The sequence below is a fragment of the Aquila chrysaetos genome, chromosome 20, assembly GCF_900496995.4.
Source record: "Aquila chrysaetos chrysaetos chromosome 20, bAquChr1.4, whole genome shotgun sequence".
Classification (NCBI taxonomy): domain Eukaryota; kingdom Metazoa; phylum Chordata; class Aves; order Accipitriformes; family Accipitridae; genus Aquila; species Aquila chrysaetos.
Window position 1 is genome coordinate 11,786,569 of NC_044023.1, and position 23,754 is coordinate 11,810,322.

General features: G+C 40.9%; 2 protein-coding genes across 6 annotated transcripts in view; one reads left to right on the top strand and one right to left on the bottom strand.

Moving 5' to 3' along the window:
• The window catches only part of KBTBD12 (kelch repeat and BTB domain containing 12), a 42,281-nt gene that overhangs the window by 11,974 nt on the left and 6,553 nt on the right, over positions 1–23,754 (bottom strand). The window contains exons 2-7 of one of the 3 annotated variants that reach the window (XM_030043732.1): positions 23,338–23,398; positions 20,615–21,749; positions 19,389–19,659; positions 16,091–16,241; positions 4,035–4,232; positions 2,850–2,940 (exon numbers count right to left, since the gene is read on the bottom strand). In XM_030043732.1, coding sequence (XP_029899592.1) covers positions 2,930–2,940; positions 4,035–4,232; positions 16,091–16,241; positions 19,389–19,659; positions 20,615–21,684 — 1,701 coding nt within the window. In that variant the 5' untranslated portion in view covers positions 21,685–21,749; positions 23,338–23,398 and the 3' untranslated portion in view covers positions 2,850–2,929. Of the gene's footprint in view, positions 1–2,849; positions 2,941–4,034; positions 4,233–16,090; positions 16,242–19,388; positions 19,660–20,614; positions 21,750–23,337; positions 23,399–23,754 lie in introns of those variants that run through there. The other 2 variants (XM_030043730.1, XM_030043731.2) reach the window with 2 other exon arrangements.
• MGLL (monoglyceride lipase) overlaps positions 4,040–23,754 on the top strand; it is a 108,804-nt gene continuing 89,089 nt past the window's right edge. Inside the window, exons 1-2 of one of the 3 annotated variants that reach the window (XM_041118672.1) lie at positions 4,040–4,059; positions 4,353–4,482. In XM_041118672.1, coding sequence (XP_040974606.1) covers positions 4,464–4,482 — 19 coding nt within the window. In that variant the 5' untranslated portion in view covers positions 4,040–4,059; positions 4,353–4,463. Of the gene's footprint in view, positions 4,060–4,082; positions 4,134–4,155; positions 4,250–4,352; positions 4,483–23,754 lie in introns of those variants that run through there. The other 2 variants (XM_041118671.1, XM_030043734.2) reach the window with 2 other exon arrangements.

A 23,754-nucleotide genomic window follows, 5' to 3' on the forward strand; every position in this document is an offset into this window, starting at 1 on the left:
ACACACCCTTGCCTTCATTATTTTCACCAGAAAAAAATATTTATAACACTCAGAAGCAGTCAAAAAGGAAGGGAACCCAATCTGGCAGGCATTTGATAAGCGTGTAATGCTGCATACCTGAAGAGCTGCTTACCACCTCCTTCGGTGAGGCACGCTAATGAGGCTGCTTCTGCCGTGCACGGGCTAACATTAATAGCTGTCAGCCTGCGCAGGTGGCAGGTTTTAGTTCTAAAGGAAATAAAACATGTCAACAAGAACATTGTACAGTCAGGCTGCAAAGGCTGGTTTAAAATCCATACTTTGAGCAGTAAATGCAACAACGTATTTTAACAATTAGTAGAAAGCTAGCTGGCTACTGCGCATTGAGTCCTTCTGAGTATTCATACTACAGCTAATGTTTTCACTCTTTGCAGAACTATAAGCTAATGGACAAAACCAACCATTTTAAACATTTCTGAATATCTTGATGAATGCTATAACATTGCTGACAAATGACAGGCAACATTCATGACACTAGACTACATGAGCTGGAGCTGAGTGTCAGAGACAAGCAGATTAACGGTTCCTATTTACCATAATAGTTTTAGTGGAAAATGAGCTCATTTGTATAAACTACTGGCTAACAGATGAAGTTTTGCAAGCCTTCCTAAGGAGAAAAATTCAAAACAATAAGTGATTTTTGGGGGGTATTTACCACGATTGTAAGAATATACAACATTTGTCAGCTAGTGATACAGCACAGAGGTCTCAGAGTGGTTTGTACCATCATAGACACGAAGCTCCTGATGTGTTTGCCTTAGGTAAGCCAGGTTAGAATCCCTCATATTCTGATCAAAACACAGAGCGTTAAGAGACAAGAGAGGTCCTCAGGGTTCCGAATTGCCTTCTGGTCTTTCAGAGCAGATGTAAAGCACCAAGGACCTGAATCTCCCTCTGGAAGTGTCTGTGCTTCTCCATATGCTGCAGGGAGCCTGAGGTCTCTTAAGGTCTTAGCGTAGGCGCTCCAGATAAGTGTCTAAACATCAGCTGAATTAATCCCTTTTCCCCTTTCATGGCCAGGCTTCAAGCAAAATTCTAACCTGAGGAAGCCTCAGCAGGGGAAGTCTTACAAGCTGTGTTTACCAACACAGCTCAACATTGAACAGCATTCCTTAAAGTTCAGAGGAAGCTTTCTCTTGATGAAGCTTGGACACATTTTGGAGTTCACTTGTCCCTTAGAAAGACTGCGCTCTGCATTGCTATTCTCAGCTGGCCAAGCTGAATTCCCTCTGGAGACTCTAAGTAGCTACAATTTCCCTTCTTCTGCTCCTGGGGATGTTGTTAGGGCTGCACCACTTGTCCTCCTTCAAGCAGACAAAGATTTGTGAGAGGCAATATATATGGGACAGGAATCCTGCCATCACAAAACTTCGAGTGGGACTCAGAATACATGGTAGCTGAGCAGTACTCCTCTTTTTATCCAAATTTAAGGCCCTTTGAGCAGTTGACAGCTGCTTTTCAGCTTTGTGTTTGTGTACAGCATCTCTGGTCTCTACTTACCCATTTAGGTCAATACTCATACAGAAAGGCATACAGAGCATGGCACATACGAGTAAAATTAAGTTGCAACAGTGTCCTTAGTAGGTCAGCTTTCACACTGCTGGATCAAGAGTGGATTTAAGCAAATGCAAAGGCAGGTTGAGGCTGGGGAGCTGGGGACAGATCTATAGTATACAGGCAGTTGGTTGCAGCCCCTTATATACATTGGCTGACTCTCCATTGCAGCAGTGATTTTGGCTTATTTTCTTTTTGTTGAGAAGCACTCATTCTTGAATGTTCACAGCAGCCCTTTAGTGTTCAGCAGGCGGAAAACCCAGAGACTACAGCTGTGCCTTCAGCTTGTTCCAAAATCTCCACTTGGTTGAAACTAAATTACAATGTTTTGTAAAATTGGAATATCCTCTCTTGGTTGCATCCCTCACAAAAACCAAAGTGACATGCCAAGAAACCCAAAAGACTAAAACCAAACAAGCACTTTCTAAAATAACCCTATCTGCTACTAAAGCAGCAGCACATACTGTTCTGTGAATATCTCGAAGCTGCTGAGCAGCTGTAACTGTGAAAAAGCAGAGTCAAGCCGCCCTCTCCGAGTTCCCATATGACAGTAATAACCCTCTCTCACTCCACCCTTCACCCCAAAGAGCAGATCAGACAAGAGCACTTTCCAGCATACGGAGAAGACGGGTCCAGGGAGAGAGGCCAGCTAGATAACCTCTTCAGGTTCAGCGTACAGACTCCACCCATCTTTTTCTTGATGATGGTAGCTAGAAGTTGTTATTGTTATGAAGATTTAGAAGGCCCTTTTCCTTTAATAACTTATCTTTAAGGCACAGCTTCCTCTCAACTCCTCAAACATGTGGATACATCTGATTTACAGTTGACAGTGAGAATCTTATTTTGGCTCCCTTGTTATAGACATCATAACAACATCTAACAACAAAATCGCATGCTATTTCTTCACTGGTATACAAAATGCACACGTAGGGGGTCAGAATTCAGGTTGCACAGGTAACTGCAAAACTGGCATTTGCTAACTTTGACTTCTTGTGCTCCAATCCAAATAGCACTTTTAGTGCAGGGGAGTTCTATCCATAATTATACAAATTGCAATAGTACAGTCAGGAATCAGGACCCCATTGAGCTGGCATTATACAAACATACAAAAGATGGCCATCTTGAAATCCATGGGGGGACTTTCAACCTCTCCCAGTACTACCACTCTTTATACATGACTCAGTGACAGAACGTGGTGGTATTGTACAGAGAGTGTTTTTATGGCTCTGAACCTACCTTATTCAGAAAATCTGTTAGTCATCTTGAATGAAATTGCTTCATTTGCCAGTGAAATGATCAGCCTTTGGAGATTTGTAGCCACTAACTTTAGGCTTTTTCATAATACTGCTAAGAAAGAGACAAATATGATGGCACAATGTTTGCTATGGAAACACAGTGATGTATCATAAACATACTGCTCTGAGGTCACAGAACTTTGATCAGCAATGACAAGAGAACATGCCTGTCAGAGAGCTGCCGTACAATTGTTTTCAGGAAGCAGCTTCCTCAAACAGTAGCAAATGAAGGACGGGGAAGGCAAGCTGTGAACTAGCTGATGAAAATCATCATTCTAAAACAACAGCAGCTTTAAGTTTAGAGTTGGTTATACAAGCAAAAGTTGATGCAACTGGAGTCAGTGTAATGCGAAGGACACATCACCAAGTGATACCACATGGCCATTCCTGGGCAATAGTGAGCCTGACATGACATTTATTAGCAGTGGATAATGCATCTATATTAATGCTTTCTCCTAGAAAGGAAACGGGGTAGCAGCTGTATATAGCAGAAGAGTGTAAGCGTGCATGTTTTGAGATTCTTTGCATTTATAATAAAAAAATAATGGTTAGCTGTACTGGAGATTTAGATAGAGCTAAGCACAGTTGGAAGGAAGAAGACTTAAAAGAAGAATGGTGAACATGGGGCTAGGATTGTTTAAAATCACCAGATCTGGAATTTTAGTCTCTTTGTATCTCAGTTCCCTGCCCAGAGTACTCATTAAATAGACAAGCTTTTTCAACACTGATTATGAAAAGCACGTAAGTAAATAGGCAGAGCCAAATAGCTTCGCTACGGACAGATGGATAGTGCCTTAATCTTCAACAAATATGCCCAAGTTCTTTCATGACCATAACACACTATGCTTCTGATCTCAGTAGCTCTGTATGTAAATCCAGAAGAATACTACTGAGGTTGTAGATTTGGACAGGTTTAGTGCAGATCAGAAACATCCTTAATTCTTCATGTTTTGTTAAGGAAAAAAGCAAAGAGCAAACAGAACAATTCATATTGACATTAGGAGCCAGCAGTCCAAAGGGCTGAATCAGGTCTGTGGTTCCAGGGCATGCCAGTGCCACCTGATAGGGTTGGTCGGTCATCAGGTCAGTCTGTGTACAGTGCAACTGATTTCAACTATGTAGGGAACGTCAGACTCATTTTAGTACCTGCTCCACGAAATCCTCCACAGAGGTAGAGCTTCCCTTCCACAGAGCCTGCGCTGGTAGAGTTTGTTCGTAAGGAGAGGAGGGGAGAAGGCATAGGAGGTCCATCCCTCCAAAAGTCTCCGTCAGGGTTATAAATCTCCACTGCATCAAGACATTTCCGTGTCTGTCCCCTGTCACGACCAAGGCACCCAATTCCTCCTGCAAAAGATACACAGGTCAAATATAGCAGTCCCAGGTTCTGCTGAAAAATACATTGCTGGCTGCACGATTTTTTGTGTACATGTCCTCATCTCCCTCCCTTTCTCTTCCCTTTTGCAGCTCCAGAAGTTTGTTAGAAAGTAAGCTCAAAGCAGAAGCTACTGCACATTATCTACGGACATTGAAGCAAGATCCTTTCTGAAGTCTTGTGTCAAAGGAAGGACAAGCAGCATGTCCTCAAAATGCAAAGGTATTTTGTCTTGTTTTCTGCCTATATAGTAGAAACTGTCATAATTACTTGTTCTGTGTGCTGGACAAATTGCTTTATCATTAAGTTGCAATGGATCAAAAACTATTTTCCAATTACTGTTAGTGGATTTGACCCTCACACGTGTTAACCAACAATCATTTGGATTTGTTGGTTAGTTGTCTTCAATAAAAGAAAAAGATTACACCCAATTCTTAAGGGAAATCAACTTCCAGAAATAAACCCATGCAATATGCAGGAGTACCAACTGAGTTATTTGTGACAAGTCCTACCATTGAAGGGTTAATTAGGATGCCTGAAGTCAGTGTGCAGGATTGAAACAGATCTCAGTTTCATTTGCTGGGATATACTGCAACAGGCTGCAGACATACCCGAGATCTCAGTGCACACTGGAAACACTGTACACTCAAATCACAGCATAAATACTGCCTTTCCAAATCCTTTCCAGTGATCAGATCCAGATTTTGAATTCACAGCCTTTGGTTCTCGAGAATTAATATGCTGACATACCCTCACAGGTTTTCCATCTGTGCCAATGGACACAATACCCTGTAATGAGCACTGATGGCATGCTGAAGCAGTTCTTTTGTGCATGTGTGTGTATGTGACCACTTTTAAATATAAAATGACTGCAATATGCAAGCAATTTCCACATGAAGGCTAGCTTTCCTGATACATGTGTAGGACTGCTCAATTGTACAAATCCAAAATGCATTGTATGGCATGTAATTATGCCTTTGCTTATGCAAAGGGAAAGGACTGCAAGTATAACCTGTGCAAGGCTGGTGCGACTGCTTTTAAAATATATTGCCCCTAGTGCTGTTAAGCTCGTCTGTCAGAGAAATGAGACCCTAGTGCTCAAAGTTTTACTTGCATATGGTTTTCCACCTACCTCTTAATATGGACTGTGCTATTTTTTCAACACTTTGTGCATTCTCCAAAAGTATTTGGAAGAGGCAACTACATCTAAATGGGGACCACAATGCTCAAAATGTGCTACCACTGTATTCCTGATCTGTATTTTAGAGGCAGGTAAAGGTAAGACCAGTTATCCCGGCATCAAAGCAGCAAAATTAGAACCAAATTCAGTGTCCATTATCATCAGCAGGAAGTTTTCCTCCAGCTGAACTTAGCAGCATTTGATTCAGTTCAATATTTGAATTTGAAAACCTTCACTGCATTTGGTTTTCAGCTCCTTTTCCATGCACAGCAAATCTTTACTTGCCTACCAGCAAGGTCCTAGCAGTTTGTATTAGGTTCTTCTCAGTGTGTGCTTAAACAAGGCTAGCATCCAAATGCCTTCATTACTAGCTTAACACCCCCAACTAAGGAGCATTTGCTCTGATGGGCTCCTCCTTTGAGGCTTGATTCACCTAAGAGAGCTGAGGTAGGGAGTAATCATGGTCACAGAATTTTGCTAATCATTTCCATGCCAAAAAGGCAGTTGTATGCATCACCATGCTGAGCTTTTCTCACAATGGAGTCTCACTGAGCTATTCCTTAAGACTATTTAGAAACAAGAATAAATTTCAGAATTCAAACATTTACTTATTGTATTGTTCTTTATGCCAGGAGCATTATCCTTTTCTGTGCAATATTCTCCACTACTCCTTATAAGAGAGGTGCCACTCTAGGGACAGGACACTATTCCCCTAAATTTATCAAGAAAAGTTTTAAGGCATCATCAAATTTTTTAACTGATAAGGCTATTTAACTGATTGCTTATCATGTAGCCTTTCTGACTCTACTGCATCCTTTGGTAGAACCACAGAATACAGCATGCAAGACAATTTGCTACCAGGATATTCACAGTCTACAGAGTGCAATGTAACATAGAAAGAGATACTCAAGGCAGTTTTAACTTGGAACCAACAATATTAAAGCTCCCCACAGACTGATTTGATCTGTTCAAAAGACAGTTTTGTGGTGCCAAAGACAGACTGCTGCTGGTTATCTAGCTTTTTTTTTAAAATTAGCCCAGGTGTTACTGTATACCACTGAAGAATATGCACTCACCCATAAGAAAAGTCTTCACATGAAGAATGAAAGAACATCTTGTTCAGTCAGAGGTATGAATGGTACCAGTTAGGGAATGCATGTGGCATGTCAGAGTCAAACAATAATAGCTTTGCTGCTGGACTCGATATTTCAAGGTAGGGCAGTGGACAAAATGTCCCACAACTCTTCTAGAAGCATAATTGTGATTTATTTCTTAATGCATTTTTATTGTCATTTTCTAAATTCAGTAACTGTGGGGCATAGTAACTTCAGAAAGAACAGAAATAATCAGGTACAAAACTGATACAGCACAGTCAGTGACTTTTTTGCAAAAAATCACAACCATTACCAGTTAATGAAGAGATTCAGCTGCCAATCCAGGGGATCCACCACCAAACATTTTTCCTGTATAGTTATTAGAAAAGTAATTTTTCATGACCTATTGGAGTATCTTTTCAAAAGTTTAAGGGCTACGACATATTTTCAAGCATTTATGAAACCTTCATTGGACAGTTTAAGCAACTTAAATTTAACTTCCTTTAATCCCAGGATTATCAGAGACAGTCTGGAAGGTACAAAATATCTCCATTTTATTTACGCCTTCCACAGCCATTTCAGATAAATCCAATTTCATGTTCAATTTACAACAAGGGCAAAGCTAAGTTCTCAGCAAATAGAAAGTAAGAAGGAAAAAATCAGAGGGGAGTAATGTTTAATTTTCAAGCTTAGAAAAATAGTATTCTGAAAAACAAGAAATCAAGATTTTCAATCTCCTCTTCTAAAGCAATGCTAACACTGAAATATTGCTAACAAAGGAATCTGAGGATATTAGACTCTACCAGCACTGCTTTGCTGTGTTCCCAGTAGTTGAGAAACACTCCTGTGAGACAATAGTTTTTTTCCTCTATGGAGGCTGATATCTCAGGCCTCTTCCCAAAGAACTGAATATACAAATCAGCAAATAAAAAATTCTCAAATTTAAATCAATTTGCATCTGCAACAGAGTGGAGCATCTCACATTAACCAGGCTATCCATCATCTACAATGTATATACCATGCAAGACTTCAAATTGGCAGAAGAAACTTGCTGTGTCACACAATTCAGGCTGCTTTGTGCTCCGCCATTGATGACTCCAGATCATCCTGTCCCACTGCTTTCTTCACTCAGATTTATGAAACCATTAGAAGTGCAAGTGGAGACATAGGGAATTACAGTTAAGATCGTGAAGACTGTCTTTATTTCATGTTCTCTGGGTAAAGCAGCTGAGAAACTGAGTTCATGCTCCGCTCCTACAGGAGCCTCTACATAAAATGGGGGTAACCTTTAAGAGGCTACGGCAGAATGCAGTAAAGAGGGAAGAGGGGTTTAGGTCATTTGGGGAAGACTCTTGTGCCAAGTGACCCACCAGCAGCACATGAATCCATACTTGTGATTGTACCTTAAACCACCCAGAACTACAGATGGGGTCATTAAAACACACATGCGGTGGTCGCAGCCTCCTGGGAGTCCCAAGAGGTGTGCAAAGGGCGGCAATTGCTATTTCCACGCCCACAGTCTGGAATGGATGCTGGGGAGGGTCCTTCGTTAAGCCACATTCACCTATCCCATCACAAACAGAACTGGTGAATTCAACACCACCTGGCTTAGTTCTCTTCATAAAGCCCAATTATATGTCCTTTGTGCAGGGAGAGATGGATTTCGCACTGGGAGTTTTGAACATTTCTGTCATTTTCACATTCATCACACAAGAGGATTTAATCCTAGAACTCAGTCTTCCCCCCCACCCCCTTACAAATACAGCCTTTCAACACATTAGGCTTTTTACATTATGCGCTTTCCCTAGGAGATATTTCAGATGCCACTGAAGGGCTAAAAAAGCCAGTGAAGCCACCTTTGTGTTCCCAAACCATTAATGCTTGAGAGCTTTCCATATCACGCTTGGATGATTCTGCAATCAAACATACTTTCAAGGGCACTTTGTAAGCAGTGGTTCTAATGGACTTTAAATTTAACATGAAGCTCCATTAGTAAAATAAATATATAAATAAAATACATGATCCTTATTAAGAAATCAGGATAGAGAAGACAAGCCTTTGATGCAAGAAGGCAGAGCAGGGTAGTTGATGCGATTAGCACATCTTCAGATTTTCAATGAGGTATGGTTCTGTGCCTTGCTATACCCACATGCTGCTCGTAGCTGGCTGAAGGCAAAACGTATTGCTTTGGCTGAGGTCAACTGCCTCCCCCTTACTCCACGCTCATCTGAGAAGACTGAATGCAATTTGAATCACATCAGTTCTAAGAACAGAACACCCTTCCAGCACTTGAGAAGGAATGTGTAACAGCAGCGAAGTGGTAAAGAGTCACTGGTCATAATTAGTTCAGCAGGTGCAAAGGAAATAAGTGCCCTAGATATATCTATAGGAGTGAGACTGACACACAGTTGAGTTTCAAGAGAAAGGGAGCATTCCTACCTACACATATCCAGTGACTTCACCCACATCACCAGTACTTGTAAAGGGAGGTACTGGTGCAGAGCAATTGCACTCCCAAGTCTCATCCACGTTGAACTCTTATGCAGCTAAATCTGCCAGGCAGCTGAGTCCAACATGGACAATTCCCCCCGCCCCGAGTAGAGGCACCCAGATTCAAGTCTAGATTGCTCATTGTGCAGACAGCATGGCTGACCAAAATGACACCTACAAAGTGGTTGGTGGTCTAGATAGCACCAAAACCAGTTTATGTACTCCACTGAGAGGGGCAGGGTGATGGCGACATCTGAATATCAGACTTCATGCCATTTAACTTGGTTCCCCCACTAACAGACAGCTGAAATTAGACATTAGCTACAGTACCTCAGCCAGGGCAGTATATCAAGGAGCAACAAGAGCAGAGCTGCTCCCAGAGGGAAGATGACCCAGCTCACCATCAAGGCACAGCTCCACAGAACCAGAGGCAGGCGATTGCAGTGGGTCCTACCAGCAGTTGTCAGGCAAAAGCAAGGTAACAAGAAGGGGCTGGTGCCCTCAGGCCTGTGTTTAAATGATGCTTCTGGACCTATGGGCAGAGTGTGTGGGTGGAGGCCCCAGGTGATGCTGGTCAGGATGATCAAGACCTGTTAGTGCCCTCAGGGCACTGACACTGCAGTTCTTTATCATATCATTAAGTCCTCAGATCACAGTACTGAACAACATGTATTCTTACTAGTGCTGCTTTGAATTTTTATCAAAGGAACCTGGGAAATGGGTGAAAAAAAGGAGTAATTCTCCAACAAGCAAGTGAAATCTAAGCTTTGCCTCCTGTAAAATAATTCACTATTAAATTGATCTCTGGAATGCACAATGGATTTAATAGCGCTAATCTCTTATGTAACATTTCCCTTCATTACTCTTTAACGGCACTCAAGCTGAGAGTCTCAGCACTTATATTGCTCTCTCAGTCTCTGCAAAGCAGAGCTGCATAGCTGGTTTCTCAGAGAAATAGGGGAGCAATAAAGCTAGCCCTGGCAGGCACTTCCAAAGATGAAACTGAGAAGCATTGTCATTCTTTACTAACGCAGAGCACAGCAGATGAGGTAATGCAGACACGAGGGCAAAAGATTGATTAGAAGCAGGGCTGAAAAAGCAGGTGATTGTCTTCCTAAACATGGTCAACACTGATTCCAGCTCCTCCTTTTCCCCTGTAATGCCTTGTTGTCATTTCCTTTCATAATCCTTAAGTGAGGAGGGAGCACTTCTGATCCCATCTATCAGGCCAGATTTTTGCCTTTCTTGTTCTTCCCTGCACACAGGCACTCCGGAGGCTGTTGCACAGGTATAACAGAGCAGAATCAGGCCCATAATCTGCTACTTGTCAGAAGTCCAAAGCATATTTATAAATAGACATGTTTATTTTAGAAGAAGGTGTTATTCAAATGCACAGTTAATACTCAAGCATGAAAGCTAAAATGTCTCCTTCAAGCCCCTCCTACACAAGCTTTGCTTTCTAGAGAGACCCTAAAGTACATATTCAAATAAGTATTTTATGATTGAGACATTCAGTATTTAATTGAACCTCATTTAGCTGCTTAAAACTTTTAAAAGAAGCTCTCAGCAGGAACTCAGGGGAAAAAATCAAGCTGTAAGAGGTGGGATGCCAGGCTGAGGAGGATAAACAAAAATTCTTCGATTCCTAAATCTTCCCTAATAGGATTTCTCATTTAAGTCCTTCTATATGTTCTTATTTATAAAGCAGGAATTATATAACATAAAAGCAACACATGATTAAAGCTGTCATGGTGATACAACATTTTTTACCAGTGACCTGTATTTCAGAGACAGTAGTTGTACTGATGAATGTGTTTTAACATAAGCTAATGAATATGGCATTCAAATGGATTCATTTGGATAAATTTTCCTAATTTGTCCATTGGCTGTAATGAGTTTTCAGAGACCTAGCTGGAAAGGACATTTTTTTAAGCAAGAGATTAAAATGCATGACCTTAAACAGAGCCCTCCCATCTGGTTTTCTTCCAAAAGTGTCTCAATTGCCTCTGTCATTAAGAACACAATACTACTCTTTCTTGGGCTTTCCAACGAATATAGTTATGTTCCTGGGAAAATATGGAGAGAAAGAGCTAAGACCAGTCAAATGCGATGAATAGGAGAAAGGATTTTGAGCCTTAGGAAATGCTGTTCATTTACTTATGAGGATTATGTACACTGTATAAATAGCATAAGGCTCTCTAGGAACATTATACAACAAACAGACAATTATATGGCAGGATTGCTGATTAAGACACATGGTACAGGTTCCTGAACAATGCTATTACTCAGACCAAAAACTCTAACCTATTTCTCATTTTGCTTCCATCAGTGTGACTCTAGAACAATCCATTTAAGTCATTAGGGTTTTACACGCTGGAGCTGGCAATTAGGCTGGGAAGAGTTTTTGGACAGTGACTATGTACTCTCTGTTCTGTGCCAATAGGACTTTTCAGAAATCAACACTTCAAAGGCTAAGTGTCAGATTCTGAACTGGGTTAGAACAAAATGAGTCTGACAACAAAACTGAGATCAGCAGACTACTTACTACAGAATTACACCTGCATGTATGGGAGCAAAAATTAGATTTGTGTAACGAGGAGTCTGCTACTGCATCTTATTCAAAGCTAGTGCTCGACCTATGCTTTTTGCTTCATATTTATGGTGGAAATTGGATTCACACATCAGAGACATTAGAGAGGATCAACTTTTAGTGCAGTGAGTTTTCACTTATGCTCTAGAATCCCACCTAATCCTGAATGTGCTGACACCTGTATCAAATGTACAGGAAGACAGAGATCCTGCCTGAAAGAGCTGACAAACATTTCATTTAAGGATTTTGTTTTCAAGAGTTTCTTGAAAGAAGTCTCATCTCTCTGCAACACTATGTATCCAGCTAGAGCTATATATTTCTTTATTTCCTGTTTTTCTTTCTGGGAAGTGGGGCTTGGTCCTCATGGCATACAGGAAATATCTTCCATTTACCTGCTTCCACCTTGCCTCCCTCCTCCTCCTTCCTCTGCCCCCAGCAGCCCCCAGTGGATCTTCTTAGATGGGTGCAGACTGCAGGAAGCTCGTGGAGACAGTGCACCGCGTAAGGAACATATATGATATGACAAGCAGATGATGCTTGCGGGAATCCAAGCATTGACATCAAGCATGCTTCTGAATTGCCCCTTCCCTGACTGTCCCATGACTGGGGGTCCATGGGAGCCTGTTAGATGTTCAAGCTCTGTGCACACAGAGTTCACTGCGGGGATCCCCCTTTTGGAGTGAGAAGGGGTATAAATGGCAACGGTAGAGACTCCAGAGAAGTCTCTCTCATCTGTAGCACAAAAGCTTAGTCATTACGCCTGAGCATAGACGTCTCTGAGGTCACAACATGAGGACAACCTACGAGCTGTGATACTCTTCAGAATGTGTCTTTTTGCACAAATTGCCCTTGACAGCATCTTTCTAGATTCCCACAGTGCCCCACATTCCTTGTGAAGCAGGGTGATGTCCGAGGGATCCACAGCTTTGAACAGCCTGCAATGGTTTTGCCATCCTCGTGACAGTTGCTATTCTTTGGTCTGTCAGCATCAACCTCTGTTCCTTCCATTCCCATTCTCTCCTGAATGTCATCTGCATGATCAAGTACTACATCAGCCAGATTAAGAACGCTTTCACTGTCTTCCTTTCAATGCCATGAATTGCCCGTTCACCCGGCCGGGGCTACCATCGCAATTGTTTCCAAAGGAAAACTGTACCCACCTCGCAGCCCAACAGCCTGAGAACTCACAAGGTAACAAGAACTTGTCACCATGAATAAACCGTGGAATGTAGCTTTTCTGTGTGAGGTTTTAATTACAGTTGGCGAGTGTGAGTTTACAGCTGGAGATGAGGCCATGTGTGATATCAGCAGGGTAAGATGCCAATATCAGTGACTGTATCACTGTTTCCAAACAGAATTTGTTTGGAAATTGCTTCATCATTTCGAGAGGTCTTGGAAAATGCTTTATTCTCTTCCACAGAGTTTTCAGACCATGATGGTTAACATTTACCAACCACATTTTCTTCTCAATTTTAACAGATAAATCTTCATTTCCACCCATACTGTTAAAGGCAGATTTAAACCAGCATACTCAAAGGTAGAATTTGTTGACAAATCATTTTTGGCTCAGTGTCAGGTTTGTCTTTCAATTAAAAAATTAGTTCTAATATTATTTGATTTCCTAAGGAAACGAGACTTATGCAATTACCCTCACTGCATGTGTGTTCTGTATCTGCATTTACATTTTTTTGTCTGCCTCTCATAGCTTTTGGCCAGTTGGCCAGTTTCAACCAAATTTTACAGATTTATGGACGTTAAAGTCCTTGCAAGATTTGTGAAAATAGGCAATCAGGAGTTTGTGAAAACACCCCAGACCTAGGTTAAAATGTCTTTCCTGCAATAGGTATTCATGCTACCTGATGCTAACTCATTCCTGTCTACACTTGCTGCAGTTACACCTTGAGTGGACAGAGCATCAGAACAGAGGCAGGCTCAGAAACACAACGGTAAAAATTGCAGTCTTTCCCAAAAATCTGCTCTCTGGAGCAGTGTGTGAGCGTAGTTACCTTTGGCATAAATCACAAGCAAGTTTATTCATTACAGTGAAATTACCCCAGGTTTACACTGTCAAAACTGAGAACAAACACTGTCTTTGCATATATTTGGTTACATTTAGTGGCAAGAGTGAAGGGTCCAGTGCAGCAAATTGTTAATCTCAGGATTAAGTGCATTGGTTCCCTTAGGACAGCTTGAATAAGGACTGCTCATGGGAAGGTGTGTGAACCAACAAAGTGATGGAGACAGAACAAGAACCTGTTCCAGCACATGCACCAATCTGATTGTTAGCAAAGATTTTCTCACCAAAAAAAATTAGTAGTACTGGCTAACATGTAAGAAAGAATTCAAGTCAATGTTCAGCTCCCTCAATACAGCAGCACTGGCAGCTATACCTAATAAAATGATACTTTTTATTTTTTTACGTTAGCAAAATGCTTGTGAAGGTCTGTGAGACCATGACATTTCCTCAATGCCATTTAAACAGGCGCCGTTCAGATTTAACACTGTGCTTTGTGTTCAATCTGTACATTTCATTACTGTAATCACTCAGATATGCTTCTTGCTTTGTGAGATTTTGAGGGAAGAAAATGGATGCAGTTTTCCTTATTAGCCACTCCTTTTCCTTGTCTCAGTGTCAGGCTTGCTGTGAAGAAGACTGTCAATTTATTTTATCACATGCATCCCAAGGTGGCTCCTTTTTTTTAATCCCTGACTCTCTTGTGTCATCACAGCATTCGTGGTCTTGATCTCAGAGCACTTTTTACTGAAATGCATGAATACAGCCTTTCTCTTCCCAACTATTACGGCTGCTTCTGCTGCCCCATTACAGCATCAGGGTCAGTATAAATAATTTTATATATTTAACCTTTTACAAAGGATGGAGTTTCCACATTTTCAAAGCACCTTTGAACTTGGGCAGCCAGCACTCTCGTTATTTTAACAGCATACTGACATTCTCTATCACTAAACTTTGACCATAATGAAATGATTTTCTGTTTGCAAAACTCTCTTTTCCCTATGGGCTTCTTTCACCCTTTCTCCTAGTTGTGATTATGGGCTTGTCTCAAACCACTTAAGAGAAAGAAGTTTCTCTAAAAGAAGACAAATGCAGTGTTAAAGCCATTTTCCTCTCCTACTTCAAACACACCTTTCTTAGGTACACCCCCTGCAAAACGCTTTCTGTATTACATGCCAGGAACAAACTCTCCTTTATCCATGGCATGTAACAACCCAGACAAAACCACAACACCCCTTATAGAGGAGATGTATTAAGTTGATAAGATGGTATTTATTGTGTTCACTTGGATAAGCTTGTAAGCGGGAGCAGGTTGAAGCAGAAGGGATTGAAAGGTCCTGAGGTACTGACGTGACTGGTACTTTCTGCATGTCTGATGCTGCCCATGGGACCACGGGAGCGTGGAAGGGCATGAATAACTCACAGGCCACCTATGGATTAATTGACTGTATGAACTTTTTTCCCACTTCTTCAAGAACTTTCCAGTCATACACCTATCTACAATCCTTCTCTCTGTCACATAGACACCTTTCTGGCTCCTATTCCCCTTCCAAGATGTCCCTTTCAACTTTTTCCCCATATCATTCCCAATGTCTGCAATGCCTTTCTTCTCCACCTGCCTTTCCCTGCCTTACATCATCATTTTCTCTTCAGAAAAATCCCTTGCTTGCCAGCTTCTGAGGTGTTTGCTAGTGTTCAGAAACAGGTGATGTTCCTTCTGTTGGCTTGGATAGAGGTTGGGATAGGGCCATGAAGGATGGTCTTTGGGAAAAGCATCATGTTATGGATGAACTGCAGAACTGGGGATATGGATGGCGACCATTTTAGGACAAAAGATTTTGGGGTAGGAGATTACTGAACTCTTTCACACAAGTCTTAGAACTTTTGCTCAAAATACTGTTTTGAAACAAAAAATTTAAAATATTCCATCAAAAAAATGACAAATGAATGGTTTGGATTTTCAAAAAATGCACTGCGTTGAGGTGGGTGGAAGAGACTGATTAATCAAATTTTGTTAGAATCCACAAATAATGTTTGTTTTGACCGGTAAATCCAAATTCTCTTTTCCCCTGTGCTATGCCTTCATGGCGCTGGGTATGTTCCTTAGCTTTTCACTGCTTACCTGTGAGATGGTGCTAACAAGGCTTCTCTACACACCTTTTAAATTTCATTATTATTTATAGCACACACTGGTACTCCAAAGAAAAGTAGTTTAAAAAGTAAAGTATCTTTGTTTCGTTAATGCAGAGCACTAAACGTTCACTTAATTTAATCTTCATGAATTAAGGAAGGAAGAAATTATATGGGGAAAAAGTAGCTCTAGACAAATACTATCCATTCAGTCCAACATACTTTGTCCTATAGTACAGAGCAAAGGGTGAGATATTTCACTTCACAGAGGCAAATTGCTGGAAAGAAGAAAAAGTCATGGTACTATCTGTTAAAAATCTGTTTCCTCTTACCCAAGACATAAATCTCACTGTTGACTACAGCTGTGCTGAAGCGGTATTTGGAGTACTTCATTGGCGCGCCTTCTGTCCATTTGTCTTGGCCTGGGTCATACCGAAACGTTCTGTTACTTAATCGATCCGGCTCATCGTCAGGCAGATCCATCTGTATGAAATATGACAGCCATATAATAATACAACATTTGGAGCCCTCTGCACACGCCTGCATGCAATTAATCACAGCAGACAGCTCAGCAGATAAATAACATAAACACATCAATTATAGCTGCGAAGTGATTCATGCTCACTAGGGTTTAACAGCACCCATGACTTGTGGCTGGGAGTACACTGTAGAAGGCAAATGAGTAAGAGGGCATCTATATTCTGCAGCAATAAAGCTGAGGATTCGGGTAATAACAATACATTCATGGGCCTGGCTCCAGCAGAATGTACCTCTTTCACAAGGCTACTGTAAAGTCCTAATAATAATAGAGGGAAAACCAGTCTATCTGACATTTTTTCTTCCTGCTAAAGGTTGAAATCTATTCCCACTGTTACTCAGATCGTACCGTGAGTCTCAGTGAGGTACTTTGCTGGCCTTTCTCAGGCCTGTCTATATTTACAACTTATTCTCAAGTCATTGCCTGTTTATTTAGTCAGTCTAACCAGAGTAATGTTGTTCAACTGCTGTGACTTCTCCTTCAATAGATTTCATAATAAGCTCCTAACCCCCCCCCCGCTCTACCTTTGCTGCCATAATACTCTTTTTATACTCACTCCTACTCCTCTTATTCTCTCTACTCTTCTTCCCCTTTCTCTGCCTGTCTCGTATGATGCAGGGAACTCAGATTATGTTTTCTGGGTACAATACCCTTGAATGTAAGCAGTAGGCTGTGGAGGAAGGATCCTGAAATATTTCGGGATGAAAGGTTTCACGTAGAGAGAGTGAGAAGTAGAGAACTACTTTGCTTACTTGTGATGGTGTTATATGTGTTCTTGCTCTGCATGTTATTTTTCTTTCCCAAAAGACCTTTCCAACACTAATGTCATGAACAAGATAGCAGGAAGCAAACTAGAAAATAAATATATAGCCTCTTGGTTACTCCCTTTAAGTGCCGAGGGGCATGCTCTTTCTCCATGGTAAGTGTGAAACACTAATTTATTCACTGAAATAGGGGTAAGCTCTGTATTTTCAACACAGAGTACGCATATACTTAGGAGCAGCCACCATTTGACATGCTGTAAATTCACATCCTACCTCATTTTTGTGGTAACGTTCACCTCAGAGCACACTGTGTCTTCTTTATGTACAGAAAACATAACATCCAGCAGCCCTTCTGGCTGTCTCAAGGATCTGACACTTTCCTCTCAGCCTCACCGAATGCTTTTTTCCATTTTAAGACCCCCCCGCAGTTCCCAAGGCTGGAGTTGCTTGGGTTTTTAGTTCCGCTGGCATGAGTGAGGCTAGACCAATGCTGAGCCAGAGCAATGCTGCTGTGAGTGGAGCCCTTGCCCTCCTAAGCTATCATTTTATGTCCTGGATTGACTTTGTCTTGTCCTGTGTCAATTGCAAAGCCTGAATGGGAAGGAAACATGTATTTATCTCTGTCCTGTAATGGACACGTGCATTTACGGCACTCTGTCAATGCTGTGTCGTTAGTATTTGTTCAGGATTGACAGAACATTCAGTGCTGCTTGAGCATAGGGACAACTCCTGGCTTGACAAACTAATTTGCTTTCACCGTGCAGCTGTGGTAACCCCACATATACAATCATTGCATCTGACAGGTGAGTATGGGAGATATATGGTACCAAAAGAATTCAACACGCTGCAGTGCTGGTCTTAAAGCACTGTTTTGAGAGCTTTAGCTAGTTTGTTCTGATCTGTTCAGGTACGCCTTAATCTTACCAAGCAATTACTGTTAATCTGCTCATCTTAACCCTATTTATATATAAACTCAGACTCCCATGTATTGTTACTGATAGTACTGGTCGGTAGTTAGCCCCTTCAGGTGTTTTCGAGGTGCCTGTATTTTTTTTAAAACATTCTTGGCTCAATATTCTTGACTTGTTCTTCTAAGCCACTTTTCCCCCTTCCAATCTGTTCTGGAGAACTATTAAGACAAAGCTGGTTGTCTGACTTCAGCATCTATCTTTGTTATATGACATATCTTTCAGTTCAAGTTTTTTTACAGGCAGTTTCTATATCAAGTGTTTTCATATTTTAATTCTTTAAATGGCGAGGTATCCTTGCTCAGTTGTTTCAGTACCAGAAATACTCTCTGATCTTTCTGTTGTGTCCTTTGGGGACTCCCGCATTCAAAATATCCAAAGAAGTTGAAATCTTGTTTGCTGAAGGCATCTTACTTTTAAATACATTAAACAGTAATTTATTTCGAGAGAACACAAACCAATGAGATGTGATGACAGTCTGAACATACTGCTGTTGGCAATAAGGATTACAGATGCTCTACTTCATTGTCAAGTAAATGTGGGGCTTTACCTTGAATGCTCAAATTTAAATTGCACTGAGCAGTAAATAAGAATGCGCTACACTCTTAAAAAAGATCTTTTTCACTGGGAGCAACTGGAGAGAGCAAACACTGTTCCTGACGTCCATCTTCCTTGTAGCATAGTTCTGTATATTCCCTGTACTACTGAATAACCTGGTATCTGTGGCCCTGCTGAAAATTCCCATTAAAACTTTACATGGCCAAGCAATGCAACTGAAACAAATAAATGGATTGATTAAAGGAATCCGTTTTCCAGAGAATGCTCTGACTTTTCATTCAAAATGTAACATAATGAAAATCAAATAAATGAACTTTAGTTACCCAAGAAAGTTTCCTGAGAAACTGAGTTGAACTTTAAATTTTGTATATAAATCTGTCCCTGAAATTTACCTGTGTACATACTTTTTGAACACAGGGGTCAGTTAAGGGCCCCTGTATGATTTAAGTACCATTATTTATGGATACCTAGAAAAATTAAGAGGATGGTAAATAAGGAAAGGAAAGGCTGGAACCCATGTTGACACAGGAGATGTATTTTAAACTCTTGCTCACTGTGCACATCTCTATGAAAGAACTGCCCTTTCTGAAGGTGGTATTTACAGTGAGGATGGCATAAGATGGATATTATTCTTCTTCACCCTGTTTGATTTTCCTACAAAAGATGTTTAATCAGAGGAATGTGAGCAATTTATTCTTCTGTTATCACTGATGTACTTTTCCTATGCAAGAAGCACCATAAAATTACACAACACTGCTTGTTAGTACACGAACCAAACAAAACAACTGGCACATTTCTTAACCTGTGGTGTCCATCCACCCAGCACGTAGAGCTTATTCTTCACTGTCACCACCACATGGCAAGCTAATGGTACTGGAAGAGGTGCCGTGCTTCTCCAGGTGCCTTGCTCCATGGAATACTTCTCCACACAGTTTGTGACCAGATACTGATTTTTCACTTTCATTTGCCCTCCTATTACATAGAGATCGTTATGGATAGTGCCCAGTGCATAGAGTTCACGGAGCTGAGTGGTGCACAGGCTGTGCCAAAACTGGTTTCCTTGCTGGTGGTATCTGTAGGAAAATCCAAAGTTGTAAATGCCCTGGTTTACTGAAGTCCATCAGCTTGTTTTGAAACATTACCCCCTTCATCGTCAATGTTTATTCAGACAATGATGCAATGACAACAACTTCTCCTTCCCAGAGAAGTTATAAAATTGTGACCCCACTTTTTGCAATATCAAGCATTTTTAGTATGAGGGATCCTAATTTTAGGCATCCTTTCAAAGATATTTGACCCTAATTAAGGTAAGGAATCCCATATTTCTGCATGTGCTGTTCAGTCACAGTTTCCACTGAAGCTGGTGGGAAGAGTTAAGAGCTCAGCACTGCTGAAAATAAGGTCACTTCATCTGCCTCAGTATGGATTTACTTCCTTAAATTTAGGCATCTGTATTTGAAAATGCTGTCACCATTGTTAAATTTTGTCTTTAATCCAGAAAGTCTGATTTTCTTTAAAATGGGTTCATCTGAAAAAGACATGAGTAAAAATGGAATGAAGGTTTAAAGCTATCAGTCATTATCCTTTAATGTCTGAAGTACTATCATCAACATCAACAGAGAAGTGTGTTATCTCTGTGTTACTGGACTCCTCGGGTCATTCACTTGACTCATTTCCCCCTGCTAATGACCTAGAAAAGAGCATTGTAGGAAAGTGTTGAGATTTGAGTAAGGAGAATATAAAATCCACATACATTGATGTAGGACCTAATCAAGCTCATTTACACAGAGATGCCACTACAGTAAATCCTCCTTCTTTCAGGAGAAAAGGCATCAGGATGCGGTTGTATGTGTATAATTCATTGTACCATAAAGATCAATTGTGACAAATTGATTAGAGTAATTGAAATCTCTGGGAAAACTTTCAAGTAAAGAACGCTTTGTCTAATGGTCTTCTTTTGTCCCCAGAAACGTTATTTGGATTTAAAATTTTTAAATAATTAGGGATTTTCCGACAGGGGGTACACACCTATAAATTTCGATGTTCCTAGTCTTTTGTCTAGACATCTTGATGGCACTTGCCTCTCCTGCCACAATAATATCATTATTTTCAGTGACAACACCAGTGCAAACAGATCCTAAGCCCTCTCCATACTTTGGAGAGGAAATGAAGTAAGTCTTTTGTGTTGCAGGAGCGTAACAAAAACTGGCATCTGCATAGCTACCGTGTCTTGACCTAATGCCGAGAGAATTGTTGCCGATGCAGAGTAAGAGATCAGTAGTCTCCATGCCGTATCGCAGGCTGAGAGAAGGGTGGCTGGATAGCTTGATGGTTTTCAGTGCTTCCTCAAACATATCATTGCATTCTGAATTGCACAGGATCATTGTGTTCCTTTTCCGGGCTTCCACGAGAAAGGAAGGGCTGACAAGTACCAGTCGCACTTGCTTCAGGAGCTCAATAAGATGTTCTTCACGTGACTTTCTGCTGTGCTTGACCCACCTAATGACAAGGTCCAGAATGCTCTCCTCCCTGGAAATATTCAGATCATCTGATTTTATGAGAGTCAACAGCTGCTGGAATTCAATCTCTAATATTTCTTCCTGTAAGCTCACCTCAGCAAAATGTTGATATAAGTATTTCCTCGCTTGATCAGATAACTCTTCTGCACCAATGTGATTTGCAAAGTAGTAGATGCCCACACAGTTGGAAGCATCCATATGGTCCATCATGTAGTTCTGACATATACTGAAAACATCTTCCATCTGCATGAAATACGCAGCAAGCGCAACAGTCTGCACGTTCTGATTAGTGAGGTGCAAATCTGCACTGTACATGTAATCGAGTATTACCGACACGCTCTCTGCAGAGATGTCATACAGTACCACTTCTCTTTGTGTGCATTCAACCAAGCCACAGGTAAACATGGCTTTGAAATAGGGACTGAAGGCAGCCAGCACCACCTTATGGCAGGGGAATTTCTCACCTTCTGCGACTAGGACAACATCAATTATCTCTGTTGATTCCTTCATTCTCTTTACTTGTTCCAATAAAGTCCAGCTATGGTGCTGCTTTCTCTTCTCCTCAGCCTTATGATCCATGGTTGATCCCCAAACTTCCTGTTTTTAAATCTTCTCAGAATTCAAGGTCTTCATCAGGAATGTTTCTAGAAGTAGAAGCATGACATAGTCCAATAAGAACAAATTGTTGGGCAAATGAATATTGCTGTTAATATCTAAAGATAGTCATTCTATAGGGTGTGATATAAATCAGTAATGCATAAAAAGTATGTAAAAATATGGTGAGATATCAGGCTCAAGATCTCCAAGACAAAATAAAATAAAAATCAACTCTTCAAATGATCTCCAATATTCAATAGCCCCCCCAACAACTTTTGTGATTACTTAAAGAAAATACAGACTTCCCTTCAAAACAGTCTTTTCCAGCTGCCTTCTCCCTCCTTTCCCTGTTCCTGATCCAGAGCCTATTAAAATTGAGGGAAAGATTTCCCCTGACTTTAATAAACTCTAGGTCAGGCCCTTATTCCTTAGCTATTCAAATTTTGTTTCTCACATGCATCTGAAGGACATTAGTCCTTGCTTAGATGCTGAAAGTACCTTATATTTTCAACAGCCCCTTAGGTTAGACAGCTACAATTGAGTAGTGCCTTTTCAGTCCTCACAGCTCCTTTCAAACTAGGAGTTATGCCTAAGCAGAGACTTCAGAAAAGGGTTTTACAAGACTGAAAAAAGTGGAAAAACATTAGACTGGCTTCTCTCATTAGTTTTTACAGAGATCTACACTTCTGCAAAGCGGGTGAGAAATAAAGCCACTAGTACAACCCAGTTCACTGGCATTTTACAGAGGCATAAGTAGATGTGTGGATCTTTAATACTCTGCCTTACCACCAGACTCGGCTACCAGTTTGCAGAACAGTTTTGGTTCAAAAGCCCTGTGCTTACACCCTTGCAAAGCAGTTAGGAAGCTGCCAAATCATTACTCTCCCAAGGGATTTGTCTCTGCCCCGTCGTGTCCCACTTTACCAGTTGCTTTCTCCCCAGGCTTCAAACTAAGAGAGTCAAGACAATGTTGTGGGCAGAGAGACAGCTTCCACCCTTGAAGTGTGGTGGTGGAATTGGCCAGAAGCAACTCGGTCCAATTGGCCAGATTCTTTACTCTTTCACACCAAAGTGGAGGTCACGGGTTTCTACAGAGTTGCTACTGGTTTGCTTTGGGATAAATAAAGGATTAGTAAATACGGGCCAGCTTTCGAGCTGTCCTGCTTCTCAGCAGGATGCTGCAGATTGATGGCGTTTTGGTTCCACGTACTGTAACCTCAAATGGGATTTTTAATTAAATTGTAATTATTCACATACTCCCTCTAGTTTTATTTATGGGGAAAACAGAAGGAACTTCATGGTCCCATTTCTGGTTTTTTTTTGGGGGGGGGGGGGGCTTTACTGAACCTCTCAGGCTTTCAGATCAGCAAGCTGCAGAACGTGAGGTACGGTGGTAGAGCTGTCAGCGGGAGAATGACATTTACCCATCACTTGAGGGACACCAGTGCTTAACACAGTTTTTGTCTCTAATGTGGTACTGAGACAGTTCTGTTGTGGAGATGCATTAAGGACTCATGTCATGAATCACCAATACACAGACAAGTCCTATAGCTGTGGTATAACCATGTTTGAAACACATTGTAAACATGCTATGAATTGCTTAATGGGATTATTCAAATGAGTAACGTTCCTCACCAGCTTAAATATTTGCCGAATCAGGGTCTTGTATGACAGATCAAACTGGTTTTCTCAAATCCTGGAAGCACAAGGAGTAGTCTTAGTTCAGTTAAAGAAATATGTATCAGCGTAAAAAATGTGTATATTAAATTCTTTCAAATCCACCTAAAGGTATTTTCACAAACAGTCCAGATTTCTCTACAGATCTAGATAGATGGATTTTAAAAAAATATTATAGTTATTTCCCAGGTGAAAAGGAAATCTACAGCTATATCAACAATCTCAGACCTACTCTTTTAGCTGTTCAGTTGGCTTTGGAAGTAGTCATCATTCTGTTTCAGCAAATTATATAGATTCCTCACTTTGAGTGCTAAATTAAAAGCCAGGCATGCTTGAAGACTAGCATTTCCTTGATTTTATCAATTCTTTCCATAT